Source organism: Desmodus rotundus, chromosome 4 (genome assembly GCF_022682495.2).
Source record: "Desmodus rotundus isolate HL8 chromosome 4, HLdesRot8A.1, whole genome shotgun sequence".
In the NCBI taxonomy this organism is placed as follows: Eukaryota; Metazoa; Chordata; class Mammalia; order Chiroptera; family Phyllostomidae; genus Desmodus; species Desmodus rotundus.
Genome location: NC_071390.1, coordinates 100582263 through 100596538, shown reverse-complemented (window position 1 = coordinate 100596538; position 14276 = coordinate 100582263). Strand labels below are relative to the sequence as shown.

At 48.3% G+C, this 14276-nt stretch overlaps 1 protein-coding gene across 5 annotated transcripts in view; it reads left to right on the top strand.

The window, feature by feature from the left end:
- LEF1 (lymphoid enhancer binding factor 1) overlaps nucleotides 1-9024 on the top strand; it is a 114974-nt gene extending 105950 nt beyond the window's left edge. For all 5 annotated transcript variants that reach the window (XM_053923171.1, XM_053923169.1, XM_053923170.1 and 2 more), the window contains one exon: nucleotides 7828-9024. In XM_053923171.1, the coding sequence (XP_053779146.1) occupies nucleotides 7828-7907 (80 nt within the window). In that variant the 3' untranslated portion in view covers nucleotides 7908-9024. The remainder of the gene's footprint in view (nucleotides 1-7827) is intronic.
- Nucleotides 9025-14276: the final 5252 nt, after the last annotated feature.

Genomic DNA, 14276 nt, shown 5'->3' with positions numbered 1-14276 from the left:
CATGTTGAGACAAAGAAATAAGCATTAATCCAGTCTCCATACCTTGCAACAACTTCCAGGATAATTAGACATGGGATCCATAAAAGACATTCCTCCGGCTTGGAGGCAATTCCCAAGCTGTGGGTCTTTCATGAAAGCCAAGTTCATGCTCAGCTTTTGGACTTGTGGGAATGCTGGGAGCCCAGGGCCACAGGGAGTGAGGCTGCCTACATTCTCCTGCGTCCTGCCGGAAGGCCAGTGTCAGGAATGCCAGGTGTTAGTCTATTCACTCTGCAAACATACAATGAAGACTAGTCCCGCAAGTCTAGAAGTGCGTTAGGCAGTGGGGGTGTTTGCTAACTGGACCCTGTTCCTTCCTGGAGTGTTCCCAGTTTAACAAGATAACAGACATACAAATGGGTAATTATAAAGTAATATGTTTTATGCTATGAAGGAGGTGCATGCAGTACATTATATAAATGTAAAGAGAGCAGGAAGTATTGAAAGCAGAATGAGATCAAGGAAGGCCTCCTGGAGGAGGTAACACTTGAGCTATCTGTCACCAGGGAATTCTGGGGTTTGATAGAACAATGATTAAGTTGCTGTGAGTTTCCAGTGTTTTGGTACATGCTTGATTTGTAATATGTAACATCTCAAGAGTTTATCAGAAGTCAAAGATTATTATTAAATACTGAACTTCCCTTCCTCACTTAATTTAAATTCATAAGGAATTAAAGAAGCAAAGATTTAGAATTTTTGAAAAGATGAAAAGGATTATCATTCTGAGTTTACTAATTTAAAAATATAACTTGACAAATTGGTTAGTAACTTTAGCAAAACAAATACAAAGTGCCTACCATCTTAAAATTATATAGATTGAGATATTCTTGTGATATTTTAATGTATTTTCTTTGATTGTATAATATCAAAGAACTAGTTTTTTTTTTTAAAAACTATCTTTTTTTAAAAAAAGCAAGACACCTCTGGCTAAACACAGAGATACAGGCACTCTGCTGCAGACATTCACACACTGCTTTTGGCCCTGGCTTAGTCTTTATCTTGGACACTTGCTAAACTGAGAAGTTACAATGTTTTTTTACTGTAACCTTTGTTTTTCTGGGACTGAGAGGTTTGCGTGTGAGAGAGGCAATTCCAGTACAGTGCACAGTCGTTCATTGTGCAGTACTGGGATTTACATCTTTAAAAAAATTGTTTCTTGCTTTCCATTTGAAAGTGTGGTGTTTGTGAGCCTGCTGAGGTGGTTGGGGTTTGGGAACTTGGGGCCCCTGGGTGCTGTGGGGCCTCCCTCCAGAGTCGACTGGCTACAGCGTGGGGCAGGAGACCTGTTCAGGATGGGTGACCCTGAGGGTCTCTCAGGAGCCTTGCCTGAGGCTGGAGAGGGGCCCCTGCCCTTGCGGCCAGGGCACAGTCCGAATATTTTCAGTGGTCTTGGTGAAAAAATGTTTATTTCATATAGTCTTTGAAGCTCACCCTGCTGCATTGGACGCTGTTGTCCAAACTTTGCTCTAATTTGTCTCCTGCAGCATGACCGTAGTCACCCCCGTTAAGTGCCAGTAAGCCTCTGGAGTTTGCGTCGGGGCTGGCGTGTCCAGTTAGAAAACAGAGCTGTGCTCTTACCAGTAATAAAGCTGGAAGCAGCTAGAAAAGTCTTGTTTGAAGTCTCAAAGTAAAAATTAAGGCTTTTCTACCTAAGAAGGTAGAAAAGTAACACTGTGTTCTCCATTCTTCATCCTTTTGTCACGCACTCGGGCACCAAGTGTTGAGCACTGAGGGAGCCCCTGGCCCAGAGTTGTCACTAAACAAGCAGGAGACGCGTGAGGCTGAGGGTCCTTTGGAAAGGGAGCAGGAAGTCTGCGGGTGGGTGGCCGTCAGACCAGGGAGACCCAGGGAAGACACAGTGCCCCTGGCGGCGGGGGCTGTGCGGCCAAGTCAGCATTTCCCGGGAAAGCGCATGCGCCTGCTGCTCCGGCAAGTGGTCCTTCCAGTGCAGGCCTGGCCCGGGGCACTTCTGCCTACCCTTCGCCACAGCGGTTGGGTCTGGATAACGTCATTCATCTTGCCAGGGGCGATGTTTCGGTCTGACCAAGAGTGGAGGTCTCGGTGGCCAGCAGAGGCCTGGGCTCAACCCCTTCCCTGCGTGTGTTCCTGTCTGAGACGGTGGCCTGCCTGTGCCTTCCCTCCTCTTACGTTTGTCCACAAATCCCGGCTCAACTCATCATGGATGACACTTGACTACAGTGTTCCCTACTAGGGACTTCATAGTAAGAACATTCAACAAGGAAAATCGGCATCTGGAAGTAAGGGCAGGCTTGGTCACACTGTCCTCGGTGGAGATGGCTGCGTAATGACACTGTCTAGACTGCGTAGTGTGTGGACTGCAGGTTTTCACACTCTGCCCCTTCTGGAGGGTGCCGCATTCGCACTCCTGGACGGGAGCCTTCAGGTCACATGTGAGCGCAGGCAGGGTAGGGACTCTGTTTTAAGGGTACAGGAGCAGCTAGAGGAAGCCGAAGACAGTGGGGCAGAGGAAGGCGGTAGAGAAGGGCCTCGGAAAGCTGCGCAAATGCTCTCCCTGCCCCTTATGTCAGTCATTCCCTGAAAATTGCTTCATCCTCCCTCCTGCAGATGGACTCCCCGAGCTCTCTGACCCACTCGTGCACAACGCCCCAGCCTGTGTGTGTCGCTGTCCCAAAGAGATGGCACTGCCTTTGCGTTCCAGAGAAGGGCCTCTGGTGGGCCCAGCATGGTCAGACTGCTGCCCCGAGCCACCGTGGGCTGTGGCCAGAGGAGATGGTCACCCTGCAGATGGCTGTCAGGGCCCACTGCTCCGACCGTGGGTGTGAGGAGTGGGCACGAGAGGAGCGCTGGGCAGCGGCCCGGCACATGTGCGCCGCAATGCCGAGGCCAGCTGTGGCTGGGCCCGTCCACCTCGCGAACAGGACGGTTCTGTCTAGACAGCTGAACGTTGGCGAAGAGGTTGGGAGGGGACTGTGCATGTGGTGAAAGCTTTAAAGATCTCTTCTGTGCTGCAGTGTCCTGGCCGCCAATTCCCCGTCCTTCTTCTGTGGTCAAAAGAGCTAGAATTGTGTGTAAGTTGTGTTGGGTGACAGAAACAGGGAACTGGACCCTTGGCCACAAAGTTGATCACATGTCATTAAAATAGAAGAGAGGGACGGAAATATGAGGCTCATTAAACCCTCTTGAGACACGTAATATTTAGTGGTGTTCATGAAAGTGAGTTAAGGTCAATGCACAGGAACGGCTGATAGAATTGAAAATGTATTTTGGACAAATTTTGTTTAATTGAATGTTTTTCTCACTGAGCCATCTGGAACGATAGAGAAAATTAGCCCTTCTGAATAATGGGGTTTCCCAGAGAACTCTAGGTTTACCTCTTACTTAAGTTAACAAAGCATGTAATGTTTTACTTTTTTGGGTGTAACTCTATCTTCAACAGAGACTACATTGAAATTAAATCTTTCTTAATACCGCCTGTCATTATCCCATGGTGCCTACGATGTGGGTGCGCTCCGTGCTGACAGGCAATGGGTGCTCTGGGCAACGGTTCTTTCTTTTCCTTCAGATCTCTCGCAATCTTGGTTGGCTCTCTGCCGCTATTCTTAATGACCCCAAGTCATGTTGGGTTTTTTAAGAATCTGCTCTTTAAATACTCTGTGCACCCCTTTTCTCATTGAGGCTGTACCCCTCCCGTGCAGTAATATGTCCCTTCTGACATTATGTGAACGTGAGAATGAGAAAACAAGCTTATTAAACAAAGTAAAAATTAAAGGTAACTGGGGCCCGAGCTGGTGCGCGGAGGTTGCTCTCACGAGGAAGGTGAGATGCGCTGTTTTCCCGAGTGAACTTCTTGGGGGTACTGTGGTAGCTGGAGGCTTTGTCACTTCCTCTTCCTCAGCGGCGTTCTTTACTTACGACTGAGGCTGCCAGGTTGAGTGATACCCAGATGAGTGAGGTGGTTGTGCTAAAGCTGTCCGTGAGCTTCAGTAAAGCCGCTTTATTCTTTTTGGCAGAATGAGGAGAAAGGTGTGGTGGAGAGAACATATATTAAGGGCTCAAAAGCTAATCCTGCCACCCATTGGTTGGGTGACCTCAGGCAAGCTGTTTAACCTCACACAGTCCCAAGGTCCGTATCTGTGAATGGAGGGAAATCCGCGGAGCCGTGGTGATGGCACCGTGACGCTGTGCCTGTGAGGATCTTGTCCCAGTGCCCAGCACACCAGTGCTCAGTGGACATTGCTTTTCCTCCTCCGTCACCAGCTCCTTGCAGATGAGACCACCACGGAATCAACAAGGCTGTGACCCACATGGAATCAGGAGGCCTAGATGCCCTTGAGGGGGGTACCTGGGGCCAGTCCCTTAGCCCGCATGCCTGAGGCCCTCTAAGACGACGGCCAGGCTACTACCTCTGTCACGCTGGCTCCCTGCCCTGGAAGTCTGCACTTCTCCTCGCCTGCACCTGTGACGTTGCGTAAGGAAAGAGTTCGTGCCCTGAAATCACAGGCTTTGGTCGGCTGGCCGTGCGGCGGGGCCAAAACACTTGGGCAGCCGGCGTAAAGTGTAGCGTGCTGCTGGAAGGCAGTCTTCCTGCTTAAAATCCGCCTCTGTTCCCCTCTCACAAAACATATCTCTGATACGTCTCCTCAAATTTCACGTCATGACTTTAAAACATTTAAAGTCCCTGGTCCTTGCTAGTAACATTGGGGTGGGGGATAAAGGAAGGATCTTTTACTCCAACCTGCCTTTTTGGGCTCCTCACCACTTCTGATCAAGATGTGATATTACCTGACACCGGCTGTGGGGGTGGGGGGCAGATCTTCACATACTCCTACCGACAGCTCTGCTGTCGCACGCTGACCCGCCCCCGCCCCACTGGCTACGCCAGTCACAACAGGACCACCCTGGGTAAGGGCGCTGGGCTGCGGAACCCCAGGGTATGGGCTGGCAAAGCACTCAGCTTCCTACCTGAGCGCTGATGGAGCAGGAATTACCCCTTTTCCTTTCTTCACTTTTAAGTCAAGGCCTAGACAGCTCTAATGCCTTAGAGTTAGTGCTATTTATCTCCCCGAAACAGGTCCATCTGGAAATCTTCAGATTTTCCTTTGGGCTCCTAATAAATGATTCTGCCCATTTGGGTTTCTGGTTCCGTTTGGTTAGTGGGATATTTTGTCAAGATTGGAGTTTGGTCCAGGAAAGAGAACATCATGGGTTTCAGCTTGGGGGAGGGGTCATCTTGTGCTTCCTTGAAATCCACTCTGCAAACGGCGGCCCACAGGCCGTAGTGACTCCTGGTGGAGGGAACCTGAGCTTTCACTGGCTCCCTTTGAAGAGGGAGCAGTAATTGCGGCTTTGATTGCACCGACTTCACTGGTGGGTTGGGCTGCGCTGGGGCTCGCCTGGCCAGGCCCGGCCTCGCCACGGCCTCCCAGTGAAGCCTTAGATGTGGGAAGTCTCCAGTCTCTGAGCGTCATGCCTGTGGTTTCTTGAAAAGACTCTTGATCTGACCAGTTTTATATCTGTGAAGCAACGCTGTCAGGCCCCCATCTGTCCCGTCTGGACCTAAGCCTTGGTGCACCCCGACAGCCTTGTACTTCTGGGAGCAACCAGGTTCAGACTGCCTTATCTGATAGCGAGATGGTTTCTTTGCCAATTTACTTAAATGTTGGTTCCACTATTAGGAAAGTGTCCAGTGGGATGAGTTACTTTTCTGGTTGACACTTGTACAGAGGAGTTCTGAAGTCCGCTTCTCAGGAGGATTTGTAAGAAGACAAAGATAATGAAGTAATAGTGGGGAAATGTGCAACTACTTGGAAAGAAATGGCTTTAGGAGATGTTGAGATTCTTTCTGGAAGTACACATTATCTCTGCGGTAAATAGCCCCTCTGGACAGCCAAGCTTGTTTTAACAATTGTGTTAGTACTGTGCTCAGCCCAAAGAGGGAGGAGGCGGCTCTTTGGGGTAAGGTTGGAGGGAAGGACGCCTTGGTGAGTGGAGCTGGGGCTGCTGCGGACTGGCAGGGGTCAGGCCCTGCTCAAGCAGTGGGACCACAGCAGGGCCGTGCAGGTCTTGACCTCATGACCTCATGACCTCAGGGTCAGGCTCTGGTTGGGATTAGGGACGGATCCCAACAGAGGGACAGTTTGTCCCCTTCAGCCTGCAGACATTCCTGGCTTCTAATGGCCAGTCCATTCTGAGCCACAGCACTTGCCTTCAGCTGCTGCGAGCCCCTAGGCCAGGGCTGCAAGGCCATCCCTCCTCAGGAGGAGCAGCCTGGAGCAGACCTTTGAAAACCTGGGCTGCGGAAGGAACCGCAGTGCCCTCACCTCTCCTGGGCTCTGCTCCTTTCTCCTGCGAGAGAGAGGGTCCTGCGGCACTCTGATGACCCAGGGGGAAGGGCCGGTAAGTACCCTGCTTACATTTGGAAAACCACAGCGCTGTAGTGTGTTTTCCTGTTAGACAGGGAAAGGGTCATTTTGTAGGGGAAAGGAATTGAAATTGTCACTGAAGACCTCCTCAGCTGACAGCACCCTGCGGCTGATTTCCTTCTATTTTTTCGTTCGTTTTATTTTTTTTGGCAACTACCCAGATATACAGTTTCTCAAGTTTCGATGTGTCATTTTGAGGTCCAGCATTGGGGGCCCTGTGGTCATCACGGTGACAGCTGACACGTTCCCAGGCTCCCAGTGCTCCGTGGGCCTTCCACGCGTCCAGTGGGTGTTACCTCTCCTCCCCACCCAGTTCCCATCTCCCTGAGTTCTCTCCTTCCATAAACAGTGCTTTGCAACTGTGACCCCCTATCCAAAGTTTAGCTTTTATTGTTAAACTGTTTCAAAGCATCCTTCTGTTTCTCCTCTGATGTCTCCACTCACTTGAAAGCATGAAGTTCACTGTTACAATGAATTTTTAAAGAAAATTACTAGTGACAAAGACAGCACAGACACAAGGGCTGGGACTCACCTGCGAGTGTCAGGCACCTGCCTCCCCCAGTTCAAAGCAGGGAGGCAGGTGCTCTCCCGGGCGAGGGAACCAAACTTCGGGATGTTTTCACTTTCCTTTTGTCTTTGTCTCATCCTATTACAAAGTTATATTTTACTTTTAATTGCTTATTAAAATCTCAGCTCATTTTGGGATTGGGGGATTTTCCTTTGTGAAAAGTCATTATCAGCAATATTAAACAACAGTTACTTAAATACTTGTCAAGTGTACATTCCAAGGCTAACATTAGAAATCCTAGTTATTAGGAAGGAAAAAATCTTGAGAACTGTAAAATCGTCAGTAAAATTGGAGAGGCCTGTGCACCTTGGACTGAATGCGGTGAACCGCCACACCCCGGGTGCGGGGGCTTGCGATGGGCGCCGCGTGCGTGCCTGGGCTGGTTGGGGTACGGTTTGGTCCCATGTAGAATCATATCGTGGGCACCCACAGTGGACTCACAAACCCACACCCTTTACATGATGGTTCTTTCCCTGATTTGGCTGTTGCCCGCTATTACAATCCATGTTTGGCCAAGATCCAAAGTATTAAATATATTTCCAAAAAATCTCTTCCACATCAAACATACATACATATGTACACACATAGACATGTACATGGAACCAAAATAAGCGTTTCAGTAAAATATGCTTACCGCTCACATAGTCTGGGGACTTGGGGCTACCGTGCAGCTTGTTTTAACCATCACCAAATCAACAAAGTGGATTAATTCAATGCAGAGACCTTAAGTCATGTACTGTAGCCAGTAGAGGTTAAAACCTTTTCAAGGCCTGTGGCAAATTCACATTAACAGCATTTCATGTGTTCCTTCCTGAGGTGGAAAACGAAGCTCATTCCCAACGTGCAAAGCCAAGGCAGCGGCCCCGGGACCTCTTCTGGAGATGGAAGCTTGTTGAAACCCACACTGTCTCCACGGCTTGCCCAGTCGACCCCAAATGAGAACCGACACCAACTTCACTCCGAGGTCACTGCTAGAGACACTGATCCATAAAGACAATCACTGCCAACCCCCCTTTCATCTACTGCGAGAGCCAAGTTCCAAAATAAAGCGTCACAGGTTTTTTAGAAGAAAATTATAAAGCACATGAGTTTGCTGGCAGGCCCTGGGCCCGCTGAGCAGCTTGCCTCCCCTACCGTCCGCCTGCCGTGCCCTTCCCAGAGCATCTTGCATCCGTACCTGTCACCCTCTGGCCAGGACAGTCACTTGGCTGCTGCGGCTGCCACAAGCAACTGGAGCCGGCAGCCAGCACGCCCTCCCACGTCCCCATGGGGACCTTGTGGAAGAATTCCCTCCTTGTCTTTGTCTTTCCTTTTCTTTCTCTTCCTTTCTCCTTAAGCTTTTATTTAACAGTGCAAAAGGATCAATCTTAGCGTTTGCTTTTTTTTAAACTTGAATTTTTTTTAATTTACACCTTTTAGTTTTAATTTTCGTGTATATTTTGCTAGCTATGAGCTTTTAAGTACAATTCAAAGATCTGGAAAAGTTTGAAATAAAAACGAAATGAAAAGAAGCCGCCTTTGTTTGGAGCAGAATCTTGTCCAGTGAGGGGCTTCTCTGTGAGTGACTTGTAACAAATAGTGGCCTCTGTCTTCACAGGTGTTCGTTAGAGCTAAACAAACCTGACAGCCAAATCCACTCTGTTGGTAGCAGTGGGCAGTACTATTTCATTTTATTTTTCTTCTGATCTCTTCTTTTTTTTTAATGGTAAACCTTAACAGATACTTTCAGTAGACCAGTTTGCAGTGAATTTTCACTTCTTCTCACCCCTTCTTGTAAAAAGCCCAGCACTTGAATTGTCATTACTTTAAATGTTCTGTATTTGTATCTGTTTTTATTAGCCAGGTAGTGGAATTTTATGCCACGTGTTAAAATGATCATTGATGTACCCATTTTTTTTTAAACAGCAAGGCACAGCCTTTCCCCCAGCCTGTCATCTAACGTTTGTCATTCCAGTTTGAGTTAACGTGCTGAGCGTTTTTTAAAAGAAGCTTTGTAATAAAACATTTTTTAAAGTGTAATATTTTAAAAGAGTGAAGTTCCTGCTAATCTGGAGTCGGTAATGGTGCACTAAACCCACGGGCCAGGCGAGAGCTGGCCTGAGGTACCTCGGGTGCAACTTTCTCCTCAAAGGTACTTGTGCGGCAGGGGCCCCACCCCTCCTTCCCATGTATAGGTGGAAATCAGGGCCAAAGCGAAGAGCGTCACCTGGAGTCAGATGGCACTGGCCAGTGGCTCCCCATCCACTGAGCTAGAATGAGGACCATTCGTACTACTGGTGCAACTTAAACCTCTTGCTGAAATTCTATCTCCTCTTTCCAACCTCAGTACAGCTGGGGAACAGCTGGCTACCATACTTGTAACCCTCCACATACTGTACTTGAAGATTGCCGTTAAATCACCCCGCAAATTTCTCTTCTCCAGGCTAAGTAATCCCAATTCCTTGAACCTTTCATCATCAGTCCTTTAATCATTTTTATTACTATCCTCTGGAACCTCTCCAATTCCTCTTCATTTAGTCCTAAACTTGAACCAAGGAAAACTATTCTGTGTTCAGGGGACCTACTTGTTACAAAGGTTTCATATTCATTTGAAAATTATCTCAAATTTTTTTAAAAGATTTTATTTATTTTTAGAAATGGGAAGGGAGAAAGGAAATGTTGATGTGTGAGAAGTGTATCAACAGGTTGCCTCTCGCACGCCCCCTACTGGCCTGCAACCCAAGCAGGCGCTCTGACAGGGGATCAAACCGGTGATGCTTTGGTTCTCAGGCCAGTGCTCAATCCACTGAGCCACACCAGCCAGGACTCTAAAGTTTGGGGTTTTTTTAATGTATGTGAACCAAGTAGTTAAAACTGCCTGAAGGCCCCCACTGTGCTCTTTTCAGGAGTTCACTAGAAAATCCAACAAAATGATGTAAGAAGTGATATTGAAGTGTTACTGTTTTTTGGGGGGGTGGGTCCGCAAAGGTTGTTGCATCATATTGATGGGCTCTTCTGGATCTTGGGAAGAAACCCATTAGTGAGAAAAATTCTATCATGTAAACAGCAAGGATATAAATCTGAGACTCAGGCCCTGCCCAAAGCCCACTTAAGTCTTCTCCCTTGGTTCCTCCTCCTCCACATTTTTTGACACAAAAAAATGAATAAACGATGTTGAAAGAAATAGGTTGTTTGCATCCCTCTGAACCAGTAGTTCCTTCCCTACATTCAGTCCCCTCCTTTTTTGTATTTGCTTTCAGAATAACTTTCCCAGAGAACTTGAATGCCACAGCTGCTTTCTGCAGACAGCAGTTCTGGGGAAGGAGAGTCAAGAGACCCCTAGAGGAGCCGACCACGGAAGCTCCTGGGGGTCACCTGGCCACTGCTTCTCTTGGTCTGGGAGCGATGAGGCTTTCTTCCCAGCCACAGCCTCCGAGCTCAACTGTGTGCCCTGAGGAGGAGGGTGGGTCCGCCTTTTTTCTGGGAGCCAACCTTTCTCTTAGGTCACAGTTGGCACGCCAGCCCTTAGAAAGGGGTGTTTCCAAACAGTTCCGTGACTACAGCTGTCCTAAATACGCTAATTGTTTCCTCTGTAGTTTGGTCGAAGGCTGCAACAACGCGGAACCTCTACTCGGGGTCCATGGGTGCTAACAGGATGTCCGAGTGGCTTTCCTCTGAAGTCACCAGGGAGTACTCCATGGTTCTGATAGAAAAGGGAAAAATGCCACGTGACGGCGTAGTTGTACAAATCACACTTACTACACATGCCACGGGGTGTTATTTTTATGCATAATTTTAAGAGCTGCCTTACTTCCAGGGATATAGACATAACACACAAAACTTTGAACTGCTCTTTAATAGAAACTGAGTAGTTTGCAATTAAGCATCTTAATACTAATATAGTGTGATTCAAAATGCTGCTTATGTAGGTGTATTATGGGAAAAAATAAGATCATTGATTCTGTTGGCTGTCACTGGGTGGATACCATTTCGGAAGTTCCTAAACTTCTGCACCTCTCAGTGGGAAAACCTATATAGTCCTCCTCTGCAGCCAGGAGTGGTTCTGAGGGGGGCTTGGGGGAACGGTGTAGTAAGGGCAGTTACTAAACATCACTCACGTGAATAACCTAAGTTAGAACTTTATACCTATTAGGTAATATAGACTTAATAATTTGCGGTAAATCCTGAAGAACTCAAGTGAAAACTGGCTGTTTACTCAATTGCCCATTTGAGAAACAAGAATGCTCACGTTTACCACTGGGCAGGGCTGTGGGCCGCAGCGACTGGTGCAGAGAGAAAGGACCAGTGCGCCCTCATCCAGTGCATTTCATGGCGCACCTGCCATGGGCTATGCCGAAATAATTGTACACCAGAAAAATGTTTCTACTGTTTATAAGCTTACTCACCACCTGCGTTTGTTATAATGTGCAAGCATCCGTTTCCTGAATAGTAATTTGGACTTTACAAACCAGGTTCCGCGTGAGGAAGGAGGTGGTGCAGCAGACATACACAGAGCTGGACAACACCCCTCCCAGCACTGCTGGGCGCTGCGCACCACCCACCCCCAGCACACCTCCTTGGGGGCTCCATGAGGAGATCACTGACCTCCACAAAGCTGTGGTGAGTGGCGCAGAAGAGAGACACCTGGCACATAGGAAATAGCTAATAAATGAATTTTCCCTTGAGTTGTTCTGTGAGTTGTTATTAAACACATTTTTTTTTGCCCCCTGTAAAAAAATGCCATTCTGTATTGCCTATGCTCATAGGGCTGTGAGCACGTTTCTTCTGTCCATGGAAGCGACAGGCAGCCAGGACCAACCAGGCTGTTCTGGACCAAAGACCAAGGAAATGCAGAATGTTGGCAGAGTCTGAATTGTACTGAGTCATCTACACTGATTTGTTCATAAGCATTTTTCTTACTCTGCAATAGCTTGTTACTCCAACCTCCATCCTGAAGCTTTAGGATGACCGTCTCTATTCGCCCCTTCAGCCTCCGCCACCCACACCCCCCAGAACAGGGGGATGGGGAAGTTCAAGCCACGATCAGGAACCCGGGAGTGCAGTCCTCAGAAGGCTGTGGTCACTGGGGAGGGGCCGGGCTGCAAACTGCGGGTCCGTGGATGAGCTCTGCTGTTCCCCAGTGACCGCCCAGCATTTGACACACCTGTGACTTTTGTAAGAGGACCCTATAAACTAGTTCTCTCTCCTAGCAAAAGAAAACCCCGACACACAGGAGACTTAACAGGAAAGGGTAGATAACAGAAAAATCAAGACAAAAGCATCAGTAACAACCCCAGGCCTGTGAGTGAACGCCATGCCAGCTGTTGGCAGAATCTGTAACAGACCGAGCACTGAAAGGGCACAGGTCTCCGCCCAGGACGTGCACGGAGAAGCACGAGTTTCTACCAGCCATGCGGAGTCTGCTCTTTACCCCTCCCTCCCTCTTGCACCACCTTTTCATCTGACATCGGTGGAGCAAGTGCTGCTCACCTGGGAGCAGTCTGCTGGCGGTGGTCTCTTCCCCCGACTGGAGCCACAGAGCTGACCCAGCGGGGCCAGACGGTGGTGCCCCCAACCGCTCCCGCCACACATGGATTCGGTGCTGCCACCACCACCCTTTCGAAACTTGGACATGGAGGCTAACGAGCTCTGGTAACCTACCTTCCCAGGAGTCTGTGCCAAAACCTCCTCACGGCTCCAGGATGAGGCAGTTAGGGTTCAGCACTTCCAGCCGTCCTGAGCAGATGCTTAGTTCAAACTTGTCTTCCTCCCAGCACTGGGTTGGGAAGCTGCTCAGTTCCCTGTCCTCTAAACCCAGTGGAGTTGATGGCTGTTTATGAAGAGGAAGCAGGACCCAGAGTTCTCATTCTAGGAGGTTTCCCCTTCTAATACTTGCTTGCCTAAAAACGGACTACAGTTTTTGGGTGGAAGAGCCCAGAGGAGGCTGAGGCGTCTCACTGAGGCCCAGAGAACCAGGCTCACCTGGCAGCTTCTCCAGCGATGAAGGCTTGCACCGTCACCCACCGTGTGATGGGGCTTTGCCTTGACAAACTACACTACGGAAGGGTGGAAGTTTAGTTTCTCTTCTGTCCACGTTCCACCATGTCCCTAACTACCGTGTTAGGAAGGCTTGGGACCCTCTCCCCTACGAATTTGCTTTTTCTCTGGGGTCTTAAATTATCCAGTCTACCGTCCGTACATAAAACGTAACTAACTAGCACCAGCCGCCTCCAGCAGCTCACTGGTTTCCTGCCTGCGCCTCCCTCCTGAGTCCCCTGCCAGCGCCTCCCCAGAAGTTTGGGAAGACCTTCCATGGTGGCTGGGGGCGGGGCGTGGAGCTCCAGCGCTCATCTTTTACCCAGGTAGACCCACAACTTAACTTCTAAGACTCGTTTATAAGACTCTTGGGGCTGTTCCCAATCTTCAGCTCTTTCCCCTCAAGCGACGATGTTCCGACTCTGTGAGCCGGAGGCTGTGAAGGAGCTGTGGCTGCCTTCCAAACTGGGCAAAGAGGACTTTGTCACAGTGGGTGCATCATGCAGCGCAGTGCGCTCAACACGTGATGCCCATCGTCTCATTTGGTCCTCAACAGCCCTACAGAACTCGGGCCCCACTTTGCCCACTCTCCCAGACAGACGCCGAAGACAACCCCCAGGACTGCACAGGTGAAGACAGCGGAGCTGAGCACTAGAGCCCACGTCTGTTTAATTCCAAAGCCCATGGTATTAACCATTTACCATGTTGCAGAACTGGTTGATTCTGCAACAGCTACATTTGGTGATTTTAAATAAAACACTGTATGGGTATCAATTATGGGATTTTTGCCTTTCAGGAGTTAAAATTTCTTCTGCTGTAGAAATAAAAACCCTGATTATGAAATATTGAGACTGATTTTAAAAATAGAATTTACACAACCAAATGGGTTGAAAACAGCAATGCTTCCATTGTTCAAAGCAATTTTTGTTACTATTTATGTAGCATCAATGTCTTTACAAAAAATTAGTCTCACAAAATTATTATAGTCATACCTTGTATTTTTAGTAGACTTAATTGGTTACTTTGGTTGAAATGTTAAAGGGATTAAAATCAAGACGGGACAAGACAAAAGCTTGTTTCAAATGTGTGAAAAGTGTAATTGAAAAACCAAGAGAGAAAGCAGAAAGTATGTTGTATAAGTCATGACTAACATATTAGTTCTACCTTCTCTGTCAACTAGTGCTTCAGTCTGCAATGAGCTTCTGAGAGCTGACCTGTTAATGAGTCAGAAAACTTTCTATCTAACAGCA